Source organism: Ipomoea triloba, chromosome 1 (assembly GCF_003576645.1).
Source record: "Ipomoea triloba cultivar NCNSP0323 chromosome 1, ASM357664v1".
NCBI lineage: Eukaryota > Viridiplantae > Streptophyta > Magnoliopsida > Solanales > Convolvulaceae > Ipomoea > Ipomoea triloba.
Window position 1 is genome coordinate 12497541 of NC_044916.1, and position 14389 is coordinate 12511929.

Here is a 14389-nt window from a genome sequence, read left to right on the forward strand (position 1 = left end):
GCGCTTGCTTCATGCTTCAATTCCCGCTTCTCCTCAAAAGCTTGTCGCCTTCGGCCGCTCGACCCGCCGCCTTCAGCCGCTCGACCTTCAGCCCTTGCCGCCGCCATCAGCCGCTCGACCCCGTTGACGCCGTTGTAGGCCAGACACGTTGTCGCCGTCTTCAGCCCAACGGCCACAGCGCCGCTCACCTTCAGCCCAGCGGCGGCCACATCGTTGCTGATCCCTGGTCGCCGTCTCCATTGCCCCGGCGGTGCTCAGCCCGACAACAGAGACAGCCACTCACGGTAATTTTTTTTTAAATTTTATTTTAAATTTTTTTCCTGAGTTTTGTGTGCTTTATTATTTATCTGATCAGTGTTAGATACTTTGAGTGTAATACTAGCAATTGCTTCTCTTTGGAACTTAACTGTAGCTAATAATGGATATAGCTACCTTTTGTTGTGCAAGTCTACACTGTTGTGTGTAGAAACAAATATAAGATGTTAAGAAATGCATGCTGAGTTCAATAAGGGTTAGTAGTGGCAGTGAACTGACATCTTCATTGAGGATGACATTATGTATGTCTTTAGGGAATTAGTCAGTCAACTGGTCTGGAAGTATTTACCTCTTTTGACCCTAGCATTACATAGGTCTTTCAAAAAATTTCTCTTAGTTGACTCAATCAGGAGGATAAGTTGAGTCCACCATTTCAAATCAACTGTAGTAGAACTGTTTGAAGTTTATGCAGAGAATAAGATTAGTTCATCATTTCACCAGATTCACTGATCTGCTACATACTAAAATTGATACAAGTTTTCTAGTGTAAGAGAAACATAATAAGACCAATCCTGAGTATGACTGGTGGACCAAAGTTTCACATGATGAAAATTTATAGGAGTAGGCAAGTATTAACTTTCAAAAGTAGGACCAAAGTTTCATCATTGCCTTGTTTAATTTAGCAAAAACTTTTGTTGTATTCTTGAATAGGTTTCTTTATGATGAATTTAAGTTGGCAAGGAAAAATATATTTGGATTTTTAGATCCGAGTTCCATTCAACCAAATTGACAACTCCTCGTCATTTGGGAATTTAGGTAAGGTTGAGCATCATTAGAAGTTAGAAAACATACAAAGAATGGATTGAGAATCTAGGTTAGGATTTCCTTTTTGAATAATTGTATTTTTATTTTATTTTATTTTTTTTATTTTTTAATAAACAAGTATGGCTGAATCATTTATTCAACTAAGTACATATAAGATTTTATTTGTTTATACCAGGTTGTTACTAGCTAATAGGTTTATATGCATCAAAATGACAAATTGAAATGTTTACTTAAAACTTTTAAAAGGTAAAAGCCTAATTGTTATTTTTGTATAATTTAAGGCCATCTGCATTGCTGCAATTACAGCAATTGTGAGATGGTGTGTCAATTTTATTATTTATTTTTTTTTTTTAAAATTGCCACGTAAATGGGTTTTGCAATTTTGACAGGCGAATAATTGCAAAATTTGCAATTCTCCTGTCAGAATTACAACAGAACTCAGCAACCACTTTTGGAATTATTATTATTACTATTTTTATTATAATAATAATTATTATTATTAGTACTTTATTGATTTTTTAATAATGTGATATAAAAGTGGAACCACTTTTGAAAGAAAAGAGAATTGAGTTCTACTACATGTCTATATGTATTCCAAAATCTTATTCCCTCAAATTTACTCCCTGATATGGGGAGTGCTAATAGGTTATTTTCTTCATGTGAGTCATGTAAAAGTGTCTACATCAAAATTTTAAGTGTGTGTGTAAAAGTTGGGAGTAGAGAATGGGAGTACATATAGTATTTTTCGAGAGAATTACATGGATGGGGAGTGAATAGTGAATAATTGCAAATTTAGTGATATGGCATTTTAAAAGTGAGAGAATATTACAATTGTGAAGATACTCTATGGTTTTACAATTTATAAGGATTTTAGAGTTTAAAATAAAAATAAAAATTCAATTAGTTCAAAATGCAAAGAAAAGGTGGTAGGCTACTTTAGAGTGAGCAAATATCGGTTAACCGCCCGATAACCGATAACCAAATCGATTGAAAAAAGTTGATTTTCTGTCGATTTCGGTTATTGATGCTAAAAAGATCTTGACTTTTCAATTTTTGGTTATTCTACGGTTATGGGCTTTCGGTTTTGGTCAGTGACCATAACCGATTGCCAGTCAGCCCATTCATTATGCCATTAGCCCATTTAATGTTTTGACCCAATCCAATAGGCAATAGCCCAATACAAAACAAAAAACACAAAATAGCATATCCCAGAAGACGCGAACGCTACGACGGTTCTCCACGGTCCTCTGCGCCTCACGCCCTCCGGCCTCCACCCACGGCGACACTCCGGTCAGGTGGTCACACCCTCACGCCCTCCGGCCTTGCCCTCGCTCTTTAGTCCTCACATCCTCAGCCTCGCTCCTCAGCTACTCAGCCAGTAAGGAGTTAGCCCTCTGTGGCTGTGCTTCACTAAGTCGCTATAACTCCAACTCTCAGGGTAAACTTTTAATTTTTTTTTTTTTTTTTTTTACATATTAAAATTAAAAGGGATCTCATACATTATATGCTGTCATTGTTGCTACTCTCTGGATTTCATATATTAAATTTTTTCATATTTCATACAAAATCGTATCGTGCTCACTGGACTATGTTGTTACTTGAATACTTGTTAGTATTTGGAAATTAATTCTGGAGTTTGGTACTTTGGCAGTGTGTTTGTATTGTGTGTTTACTGTTTAGACTTGGCATTGGCAATTTGACATTTGGAAATTAGTATCTTTGGAGACTTGGAGTTATTTTGGACTTGTGAGATTGTTATATTTTATATTTAGACATTTTCAAGTGTAATTTTCTATTTATTTTTTATTTGGAATTATGTAGTATTGTACATTTGTACATTAGAATTTTTAACTATTAATTGTGGAATAACTTGTTCCTTAAACCCTAAACCCACATTACTCTCTGTTCTCATAATCTCATCACTTTATCCATATTCCCAATCCTGGACAGCTGAAATCTCAGAATCTCTACCACGATGGTGAAGTCTAAAGCTCAATCAAAGAAGCAGCAAAAGCGCGGCGTTGATTTCAAAGTATTTCTTTCAATTTGCTCGTTCAATTTAGAAGTTTGGGATAAAATTCAAGCATATTGCCGATTGGTCAGTTGTTTATACGCAAATGCAACATTTTCTTTTGATTTTGATTTTGATTTTTCAGAAAATAAGAAGAAAAGTTGGTCGAAAATTGCCCCCGCCAAAGAACTCTACTAACACAGAAATCAAATCCAAAGGTAATATATATATATATATATATATATTAAAGAGAAAGCCTACTTTGTGTTTATAAGTTGTATTTGCTGCCAAAACTCCATGTTAAATTATGTTGAGCTCATTGGACTAGCATAATAAGTGGCAATGGCTACTGAAGTAGTTGATGAAAATGTTATTGTGTGTCCCAACTCCATGAACAGCCATTGTTCTTCCCGAGCAGAGTGTATCTTTGGAGAAGGCAGGTTTAGCTGTGAGTAAGAAAGGGTTAACCTTGAAGGAGCTTCTTCAGCAAACAAGTCATCACAATGCTAGAGTCCGTAAAGGTACTCCCATATGACATTTTAACTTTTGAGGAGACTTCAACTTGAAAAACAATTGATCATAAGACTAAGCTAAATGCATCTTGGATGAGTGTTTTTCGATCTCCTTTATGAGTTCAGTAGAAGTTTACATAATTATGTGTTTTCATCTCAGATGCATTGGTTGGAATCAAGGATATATTTCTTAAATACCCAGTTGAACTGAAGCTGCACAAACTTGCTGTTATAGAGAAACTGCGTGGACGGATTAGTGATGATGATAAGTTGGTTCGCGAAACACTATATCAACTCTTCAAGTCAGTGATTTTTCCTGGCTGTGTAGAGGTATTCTCGAATGTGCTTTGTAGTTCCCTAGTTAATTCAGGAGTAGTATTCATTATGATAATCACTGAACAGATAGTGTGGTTGCTATGATTTAGGTGAATGTTGTGCACAAGAATGTATTCAATTTCTTTTCATATAGTTTATCTCATTATATTTTGAATAAATCAACAGCAGCTATACATTTTCTTCTCCTGTTTCAGGATGGCAAGGGGCCATTTATATCTTTGATAATGGTGTACATATTCAGCGCAATGACAAATTTAGCAATTGAAGTGCGATTAATGGCTTTCAAATTTCTTGACCTTGTCATCCAGAATTATCCATCTACATTTTCCATGTACGCAGAAAAGGTTGATGAACCTTCTCTTTAAGTGAATGGATTTGCTCATACATTTTTAATTGCTACTGGTGAATTCATTGATGCATTTCCTTGTCTACTGCATGTATGAGTATAGTTCAAATACATTAAGGTGCCTTACCTTCAATTTTAGTTTAGACTTGCAAACTATAGTCAATAAAGTAATCTTGCCTGATTTAGTTGTTGAAACATAATACATACATCTTTGTTTGTTTATGCTTTATTGTTCATTTTTGGTGTCTCCTGTATCAGACTTACTGTTGCTTTTCGGTTGTTACCAATACATAATGTTATTACACAGTCTTTTAGGGCTGCTTCATTTTCTTGGTTCTTACTGATGATTGTGTTCAACCTTATATTCTTCTCCATATGTTTATTGCTCTCATCTTTCTGACCTTTTTCCTTTTCAACTGTAAATTTATAGATTCTCCAAAACTATGGAGATATTTTGCAAAAAAACAAATTTTTCCTGCAAGACAAAGGAAAACTAAAGACTGCTCTTTCTGGGTTGGTTCGTTGTTTATCACTGTTACCATTCAAAAATAGGAGTGCCGATGACCACTCAGATAAGAAGGTATGTGCTATGAGCCCTTTCTAGTTTAATTATTACTCTGTATTTTTTAACGTGTGGTACGATTGTACGAAAGCATTAATTTAATGAAGATTGTTTATGTTTATTTAAATATTCAAAATGCATTAAAGATACTTGTGCAAAATTGTTTAGGTTTATTTTATTTTATTTTTCATTTTTTATAAATATAATTTTGTGATGAGGTGGATTGGTTTTGTTAGTTATTTGAGTGTTTCTGATTTCCCTCTAGCTATTGTTATTGCCATTCTCTATGTTGTGAGTTGAGACTGGAGCAATATGCTATGTCTGTAGGGATTTGTGTGTCAATTTTAATATTTGATATGCATTAAAGATTAAACTGCAGTTGTTATTGATAGGCTGATAGCCCTTGAGCTATTGTAACTGCCAGTCTCTGTTGTGACAGTATCAATATGTTCTATTTTAGTCTTTAAAATACATTAAATAAGATTATTTTATTGGGTTTGCTATTGATTATTCTGTGAAAATTTGGGGGAGTTATGCTAGTTCTATTGTTTTTATTGATCATATCCCTTGGGCTTGTTGCTTCCATTCTCTATGCTGTTGTGACCGAAGCAAGATGCTCTGTTCAAAGGTTGTTATATCTTAAAGTTGGTCAAAGTTGTGCTCATTGGTTATTTATTTATTCTTCTGTCTTCAAAATGGTCAAATTAAACTTTTGCAGGATATTCCTGTTCAAGTGACATTGCACGCTTTTGTTCCTGACATTTCAAGTGATTCCTCTGGTAAGTAAAAAATACCTTTTCTACTATTTTTATTTACAATCTCTGCAAATTAAAAATTATTGTACCATGACAATCTTACCAGTTTCTTGACTTTCTTTCCTATGTTTGGCTCCCCACTTCTCTCTTTCTCCCCTCCCCCCTCTTCTCCTATATGCATCCTCTCATCTTCCTATTTTTGTGAATGAGGGAGGGAGACTGGTGCTCTGATCTGAAATTTTATGTTTGTTAATTGGATTGCCCCTTTCTCTCATCCCGTTCCCTTGTTGTTTCATATCAAACAAATAGGGTTTTAAGTGTTCATTGTGGATAAGAATTCTGAAGTACTTAACCTTTCTCATATTCTCTGTAGGGCTTTCTAGTTCTGGTGTTGTGGAGAAATTGAAGAATCTCTTACCTGCTCTCGTTAGTTGTTTCCAGGACTTCAGTCCCTTGGTTCATACCATGCCCCAAATAGACACCCAGTCCTATGATTGTATGCTACTTATACTTCAAAACATAGATCTTCTAGTCAGATTCTTTATTCATGAATCTCCTTACCATCACACACATGTCAACATATCTGATCAAAGAATTTCACTCTTGGCACTCAAAAAGCTTTGGGATGAGTTTCCTTTCAGTCCAATTCATGACCTCTCAAAGAAGGTATGATTTCCTATTGAAAACAAGAACAGTTTCTGTTTGTATTTTATGCTAGAAAAAGGAGATAATAAAACAAGAAAAATTTTTGTTAGAGATGTTGGCAACTAATTTGTTTGAGAAGCAGGTACTATGAATTATATATTTGAATCATTTACTGATGGACTTGAAATGCAAGAAGTTGCATCTGCAGTTTGTCCAAATCTTTTGGGATTTAAAATGCTTTTTTGGCCTTTCTCCACTAATCTTATTTCTGCCTTCATTTTCATTGTTAAAGTCCCAATTTCAAGTCTTTACATTTGATGTTGCTAGTTTGCTACTTGAACTTGGGTAGCATGAATTCCATAAACTATGAGAAACTTGGCTTAGTTGTTGGATTTTGACTCTTGAAGTTTTATTTCACAGTTCCTTTCAAACTGAGAAAAATTATTAAAATCTAGTACTGAGAAGTTCTTGTTCACTTCCCTTAAACATGTGCTATAGTAAGCCTTTGCAAAAACATGTTTTCCTTTCTCGTACTTGTGCCAAAACATAAATTTCATTTTTCCATAAAAATGTCAAGCATGTAAGCAAAAGACTTCTTGCCTCAAACCAACCCTTGAATAGTTCTAGGATATTAAGCAGGAAATTTATCATTAATATATTAGGATAGGACAAAGATAAGACATAGCTCTTAACTCCTATGAGGTAATGCACTTGATAACTCGTTGTAATCTATCAATATGTAAACTTTAGTTGTTTCAGTAGAAAAAAAAAAACAAAAGACTGGATGAATTGTCGTGCAATCTCTCTCACACTCGGTCACATACACACACACCCATTAAAGGAAAAGAAATAAGAAATACAATCACAAATGATGATAGCATTGAACATGCAGTTGCTTTTGTCTCTCTCCTTGTTCACTTCTCTAGTGCCATTGTTTCCTCTGATTTCTTCTACTTTTGACATTGCAGGAAAATGATCGTTATTTCATGTTGAATATTGTAATTACAGAAATATTTTTGAAGATAAGTCATTGGGACCACCCTCCCCCTGCATTGATGGAGAAATTCCTTGAGTTCATTGAAATTTCACTTTCTGAAAAGGTTCAATTATGATTTTTTTTTAAACGATTAAACTTATTTGTGTACTAATAGTCATCCTGTATGTTTTATATTCATTATTTATATTAAATAAAAGGAGAGAAAAATATTTGCATCTCAGCTCTTATGGTTTGAGAAATGGAAACATATGTTTGTACCATTGGTATCTCATCTGCAGATTCATTTCAAGCTTGAATTTTATCTTTACATGTTATGCTCTTTTTAATGATGCATTTCTACAATATCAGAAAGTTTTAAGTTTTCCCTCCTGTGTTTTTATTGGTATTCCTTATATTTTCTTTCACAATTCAATTAGATCTTGAAAACATCATTGATAAGTTGATATGGAATGTTTGTGTAGTGCTTTATATTGCACGTATAGTAACAGCCTGCCCACATTATGCAGATTTGCCACCAAATGGAGTCTAGTAAGGTGATTCATGAAAAGCCATTGCTTGCATTGGTGTCATTCACTCCAGAACTTATTATGCGAGTTTCCGGTTTTTGGAAGTCTCGCATTCTTCAGGTTTTTAGACCAAACTTGTTCTTTTATACTTAGTTGTTTATCTGTTTCGAAAGAGTGATAAGATCTGAAGATCCTTGTGATAGAGGGATGTGGTAGTACAAATCCTTGGTATATATTGTAAAATGTTGCACTTTATTTTCATAAAGTTATACTCCGTAATTTGTACTGTCATTGCAGGCTTTTACTAAGGTTTTCAAGAGTTGCAGCCCGGAGTCTTTGATGAAATTAGCTTGCCTTTCTGCAATTGAAGAAATGATGTTCTCTGTAAGATTCCTTGTGGTCTCAGTTGTGTCCTTTGAGTGTTTCTGCAAAAATTGTCTGCTACTGTATAGTTTTTATTATGTAAACTAAACAATATATAGGGATAGTGATTTGATGCTTTCATTAAATTATCATATTCTGCAGAAACATGTTGGATAGCAGCAATATGTCCTTTTTTCTTTTTTCCTTTCCTTTTCTTGGAGGTGTGAAACTGTAAAATGACATCATTAATTCTGGAATCTCAAAACACATTTAATAAATCAGTTGCCAATAATGTTTTAAGTGTGAATCTAATCTCAACTTCCCTGTACAAATTTTAGGAACATGATTGGCTTTACCTGGATACAAGTGATCTAGAACTGCTACATTATCAGATTACTTGGATAAGGGAGCTTCCTTCTCTGCTAATTGTTTTAGGTGATAAACATCCACTATCTTCTAAGGTACATATTTGCCTTGCTCTCATTAACTCTGGAGGCTTGTCTAAATTAAAGAGGGACAAGCAGTCTACGTGTCACCATCTTGGTCTTGAATTCCATCTTTTTTCTCCTTATTAGTATGGTTTGCTTTATCCAGACTGTGTTGAGTCTTCAACTTCGCATAGGGCAAACGGCTGAGTTTGACTCCCCATTTGCAAAGGAATATGATGAGATGCAGTACATACTACGAGGTTTTTATAGCACAACCTGCGATGAAGGTTAGGACAGCTCCTCATTCTGATTCCAACCTGAGTATTCTTTTTTTCCTGATTCATTCATATCAATTGCTTCCAATTAACAGTATTTTGTTGACCTTAGGAGGCGTAAGCTATGGCCCTTTCATGACGCTTTCTGGAGATATTCAAGAACTTTCCCTCTGCTGCCTATATTACTTCTCTATCTTGGACTCAATAATACTTCAGTCATTGGTTTCATGTTGCCTGTGTAAGTAGTCCCCATCTGTATGCCACAATTGATTCTTGATTTCATATTTTCATTTATCGAACTTCTCAGTTCTCAGTGTTACAGTATTATTTATTAATGGCATGGTATAAAATGTTAGCCATCCATAATGTTGGAGTAAAATATCTTATTTATTATTCACATGGTTTAATCAAGGGGAATCTGAAAAGACCACCAGTGTACATAGAAGAAAGTTGTTTCTTTACAAATTTGTTTATTTATTTATAATTCATTTTCAACATGTAGTTAACAAGTATGGAAGATAAGACCAACCATGAGCTAGAACTACAAATAGTTAGTTAATATTGTATAACATTCTGATTTTCTTCTCACATCATTGCAGCTCATGAACTTGAACCATGTTTAGTTCTTCGTATTTTAGAAGTTCTGCACACAGCCTATAAAGCAGGACATATCCAGATTGCAGATTACATTAGTTTTCTAATCACTTTGGTTTCACGTTTCCATGCTTATCCTGGTAATTTCTTAATTTTGTTATCCAAGTTTGGATATTAAATTTTATCTTTAACACCAGATCAGCGATTTTGATAATGGTTAAACCTATCAATTGGATCCTTTGCAGAGAATCATGAGGGGAAATCAATCCGTGCATCCTTTCGGTCGCTTACTAGTGCAGTTTGTTCTGGTTTGTCACAGATTGGTGATAACTGTCTTATTTTCCAGATGGTGGAGAGAGTAATTACTGATCAGATTGTGAGTTGAGATTAACCGTGGTCTGCTTAAATTCTATACTAAATTTTATTATTCCCCAACTTACCTTTTAGCTTTTTGTGCACTTTGGAGAACTTTTTCTTGTCATTCCATTAGAATATAAGTTTTGTAAGTGTGTTTATTTAGATTCATGATATTTTCTATAACATTTTACTAGAGATAACATCTTGTTATTTGTTTCAGTTTCTTAGCCCACCGGTAGATAACATGAATGCTCTTCTAAGGATACTTACTGCAATAGACACCGCACCAACAAAACTTTCAGAACCGAGCATCGACAAACTTAGCCATGTCCTTCCAAAATATTTACTAGATGTTGCATCTGTAAGTATTAAATATTATTTACTTCCTTCAATTCTCTTTTCACCTGTCTTGCCCACACATGACACTAAATAATTGCATTTGATGTTCTTTGTATTGCATTCCTTGCAGTCTAGTGTTTCCTAGCTAGATAAAGCCTTTCCATTAACTGTGATCTGCTAAATTAGTTATGCTTTTAAATTAGCTAGCTAATGATAGGAGTTGATACCCAATTTAGTCCTCAACTATAAGTGGTTTTTTCTCGATTTAGTCTTAAACGTCTTTTTGTGCTTAACAAGGTCTTCGACTTTGATGGTTTTACTCCAAGTGAGTCCTTGGCTGTTAGAATCAAGGACTAAATCGAGAAAAATCACTATAGTCGATGACCAAATTGAGTAAAATCACTATAGTCGAAGACTAACTTGGGTAAAACTACTAAAATCGAGGACTAAATTGGGCATTAATAGAGGTGAAATTACCAAAAAAAAAATTTCATAGGACTCAATTAGGTAAAACCATCAAAGTTGAGGACTTACTAGTTACAACTCCTAATAATAGTAATTTGTATTCAAAGAAATCAATAATACATACTGAAATTGTAAAGTCTAACTGGTAGAGTAAACTCTTACTATTGATGTAGGATCTTCCAGGAGAAGTTAATGAGCAGAATTCCAGGTCGAGTTTAAAGAGAAGTCAATATTATCTTCTTCCTTGCTTCTTCCTATTTCAAAGGAGCAAGGGGCTATTAAGTAAAGTGTTGAAAGAGATGGGATCAGTATTGGCTGAAAATCGTTCGCCCCCACTGTCTTACCATCACGAATTTTCACTAATCAACCATAAGAGCACTCTCGTGGCAAGCGTGTCCGTTCTCCTGCTTTTGCACAGTGATATTAAAATGAGGCGAGTTCTCTCGTCATGCAAGCCGGAAATCGAGAGTATTCTAGAATACATGGTCGCTCTTCTGGTACGACTACTGCTCTGAAGTAGCTGCCTTGCACAAAAGCTTGTTGATCTTACTTACTCTGTTTTGTGAGCATAGCATTGGATATGCCATTTTAGTAGTCTAAATCAGATAGATAGATGCCAACAGATTTCTTTCTTTCTTGTTTTGTTTTGTTTTGTTTGCAGGCTTCAGAGGGCAATAACATGACTATAGAAGAAAGGCATGAGGTACAAAGAGCTTGCGATAGACTTACAACTGCGACGACTACTCTTCTAGTTTAGTATTTGGCTTAATTACACTAAATGAATAGTATATTATTCTTCTTTTTAGGTCCTAAATTTCCATGTTTTTATTTAAAAATAGGTTATAATTAATTAAAATTAAAATTGATTAGAAATTACGGTCTTGATTTTATTTATTTATTTTTTTAAAAAAAAATTGGGAAACGATTATGAAATGTTAATATGAAAATTTCATTTTTGAGATATGAAAATGCTCACCGTTGGGAGTTTATGTGCATCATAGGAGTTCACTTGTATAACCTTCACTAAAGCGTGGTTGTCACTCACTGTTGAGAGTTTATGTGCATCATAGGAATTAATTGTTATGTCATGGATCATGATTCATCTTGTATTTTGTGAATCTTGATTCAAAAATTGATAGGTCTTAAATTTGAAGGTTTTTATTTTGAAACAGGCTATAATTTAATTAAGAGTTAATTTCATTTTTATACCTAGATTTATATGTGATCATTCACTTTTAGTCATTTTTTTAGAACATTTATTTTTTGTCCTAGTATTATTGTGGCAAGTGGACCAACTCCACGAGCAATCAAAATCTCAAAAATGTGAATTGGGTGCTTGCCAGTCACCAGATCTTTTTGTTTTCTCTATGCCCAAGGCAAGACAAACGGCTTGCTTGGCTTTATCAACAAAATAATTTAAATTTCGTTAAATACAAAAAGGCACTTTGGTATTTAATTATGAATTTTTTCAAAAAATTAAACATAAAAAATATAGTTGTTAACTTATTTTGTATAAAAAATATCAAAATGGTCTTAGTATTATTTTGGTAAGATCATTTTTGGTTATCTATCAACAAAACAGTTTAAATTTCATTAAATACGCGGCATTTCGGTCTTCAATTATGATTTTTTTTAAAAACATAAAAGCAGGTCAACCTACTTTGTATTTAACAAATGGTCATGTTCCAATAATATTAAGAGTAAATGAGAATGTTTTGATTAAAAAAAAAGATTAAAAGTGAACTATTACCTATAAATTTAGTGATTAAATAGAAAAATATGATTTTGATTTTTTAATTTAAAAAATTAAAATTAGGGAAACGGTTATGAAATGTTAATATGAACTTTTCTTTGAGAGGAAATATTTTTGAGATGTGAAAATGCTCACCTTTGAGAATTAGGAGTTTATGTGCATCACAGTAATGCACTTGTATAACCTCTACCGAAGTGTGGTTGCGGACTTGCGGCAAAGGTGTCTTCATCCTTTTGGAAGTATTTATATTTATAAATATATTTTGACCAAGATTTGTCGGAAAATGTATTCTCATGAGTTAAAAGATGTGTTTTATCACAGAAAAATTTAATTTGAACCAATATAAGGCAAATTATGCTGTGGAAAGGTCCACCTTGCAAGGTGGACCTGGGTCCAAAACTACGTCGTTTTTGTCTTTTTTTTGTTTTTTTGTTTTTTTTTTTAAATTAGTAAACATATTGCTGATCGAATATAGAGTTGTCTAAAAATGTGTGAATGTAGAGGTTTCAAAGTGTGAATGTAGAGTATAGAAGTCGTGAATGTAGAGTTGTTCAGAAATGTGTGAATGTGGAGGTTTCAAATTGTGAATATGGAGTATAGAAATCGTGAATGTAGAGTTATGCATGTGTGAATCTGTAATAGAGTTAAGAAGTTCTAACAACTTGTAGCCCTGTAATGTGTGAATGTGGAGTTCTCAAGTTGTGAATGTGGAGTATAGGACTTGTGAATATAGAGTTTTGAATGTGTGAATGTGGAGTTTACAAATTGTGAATGTAGAGTATAATGTATGTGAATGTAGAGTATAGTTACTAAACATATAATCCTGTAATGTGTGAATGTGAAGTTTACAAATTGTGAATGTAAAGTATAATTTATGTGAATGTAGAGTAGTGTATGTGAATGTAGACCCAGGTCCACCTTGCAAGGTGGACCTGGGTCCACGGCAAAACAACCCCCAATATAACTGTCCTACTCATTATCTAGTAAGTGTCGTTGGCGTTAGGCTATGAGTCCATCCTTCTACTCGTTTGATGTAGGCTTTTGCAATTAATTAGAATTATTTTGTTTAATTGATTTAATTCAGTTAATTTAATATGTAATAGTTGTTAAAGACCTTGTGATCTAGTGGCACTCGATTTACACTCACACATGGAAGGAAGTGGATTTGAGCCTCAATGGAGGCGACTGTTGACTATTTGTGTTTCAGTAGGTTGAGAATTGTAACAGATTCAGTAGTATTAAAAAAAAAAGAAAAATTGATATTACTAGTTGATTGAAAATATAAAAAGATTCCCATGTTTTATTTTCCTGCCCAAACGTTTGTTGTCAATTAATTAAATATTTTATTAGTCAAATAATTAAAGCTTACGGAGTATTTGGTAAGAAAATGTAAAATGAAAATTAAATAATATCTATTAATAGCTTATTTCTCAATAAATTATTTAATAATTATAATTAAACTATTTCTCACTTCCCATATATATCTTAGTGATAATATAATTATATAAGTTATATTACATATCGATTTTTAAAAGATAATTGTATACAAACAAGTCATATATTATTCAGTTAATTAAGTAATACTTTTACACTAATATTATAATTAAATAAATGTACACGTCCAATATTATAATTTTTTATAATTTAATCTTTGTTTTTAATTTTTTTATTATCTAAAATATATAATAACGAAATTTATCCGTGTATCGCACGGGTAATTGGACAATTATTTCCTCTAATTCAAACAAGCAAAACATCAGAAAACATAATTGATCCAACCAATTTCATCAATTGCACTATATAATATTCGATGTTATAATTTATATAATTGTATATCGATCTAAATATTCTTAAAATACTATAACAAATTCATTTCGTGCAAAGCACGGACGGAAATACTAATTTACAAAAATAATGATATACGAACCTCCCCTACCCACATAATATGATTGCATTCAATTTATGAGTAGTAATAAAATGAATATAAAAAGTTCCGATAATTCAAAATAATGCAACGAATAAGCGATTCGTTAATGTAATTATAAAGTCGGTTAGATTGCATTAT

The 14389-nt window shown here is 33.2% G+C and overlaps 1 protein-coding gene across 2 annotated transcripts; it reads left to right on the top strand.

Moving 5' to 3' along the window:
• On the top strand, nucleotides 1-11440 carry LOC116029851. 2 transcript variants are annotated; one of them, XM_031271897.1, is made up of 21 exons: nucleotides 1-284; nucleotides 2247-2518; nucleotides 3031-3112; nucleotides 3237-3309; nucleotides 3490-3612; nucleotides 3764-3933; nucleotides 4134-4283; nucleotides 4716-4865; nucleotides 5566-5626; nucleotides 5976-6268; nucleotides 7216-7347; nucleotides 7751-7870; nucleotides 8048-8134; nucleotides 8452-8574; nucleotides 8708-8828; nucleotides 8929-9054; nucleotides 9416-9550; nucleotides 9656-9786; nucleotides 9988-10128; nucleotides 10745-11068; nucleotides 11233-11440. In XM_031271897.1, exons 3-21 carry the CDS (start codon nucleotides 3056-3058, stop codon nucleotides 11326-11328), a joined length of 2613 nt encoding a protein of 870 aa, XP_031127757.1. In that variant the 5' UTR covers nucleotides 1-284; nucleotides 2247-2518; nucleotides 3031-3055; the 3' UTR covers nucleotides 11329-11440. The 2 variants fall into 2 exon arrangements, with proteins under 2 accessions (XP_031127757.1, XP_031127752.1); XM_031271892.1 differs by lacking the exon at nucleotides 2247-2518.
• Nucleotides 11441-14389: the final 2949 nt, after the last annotated feature.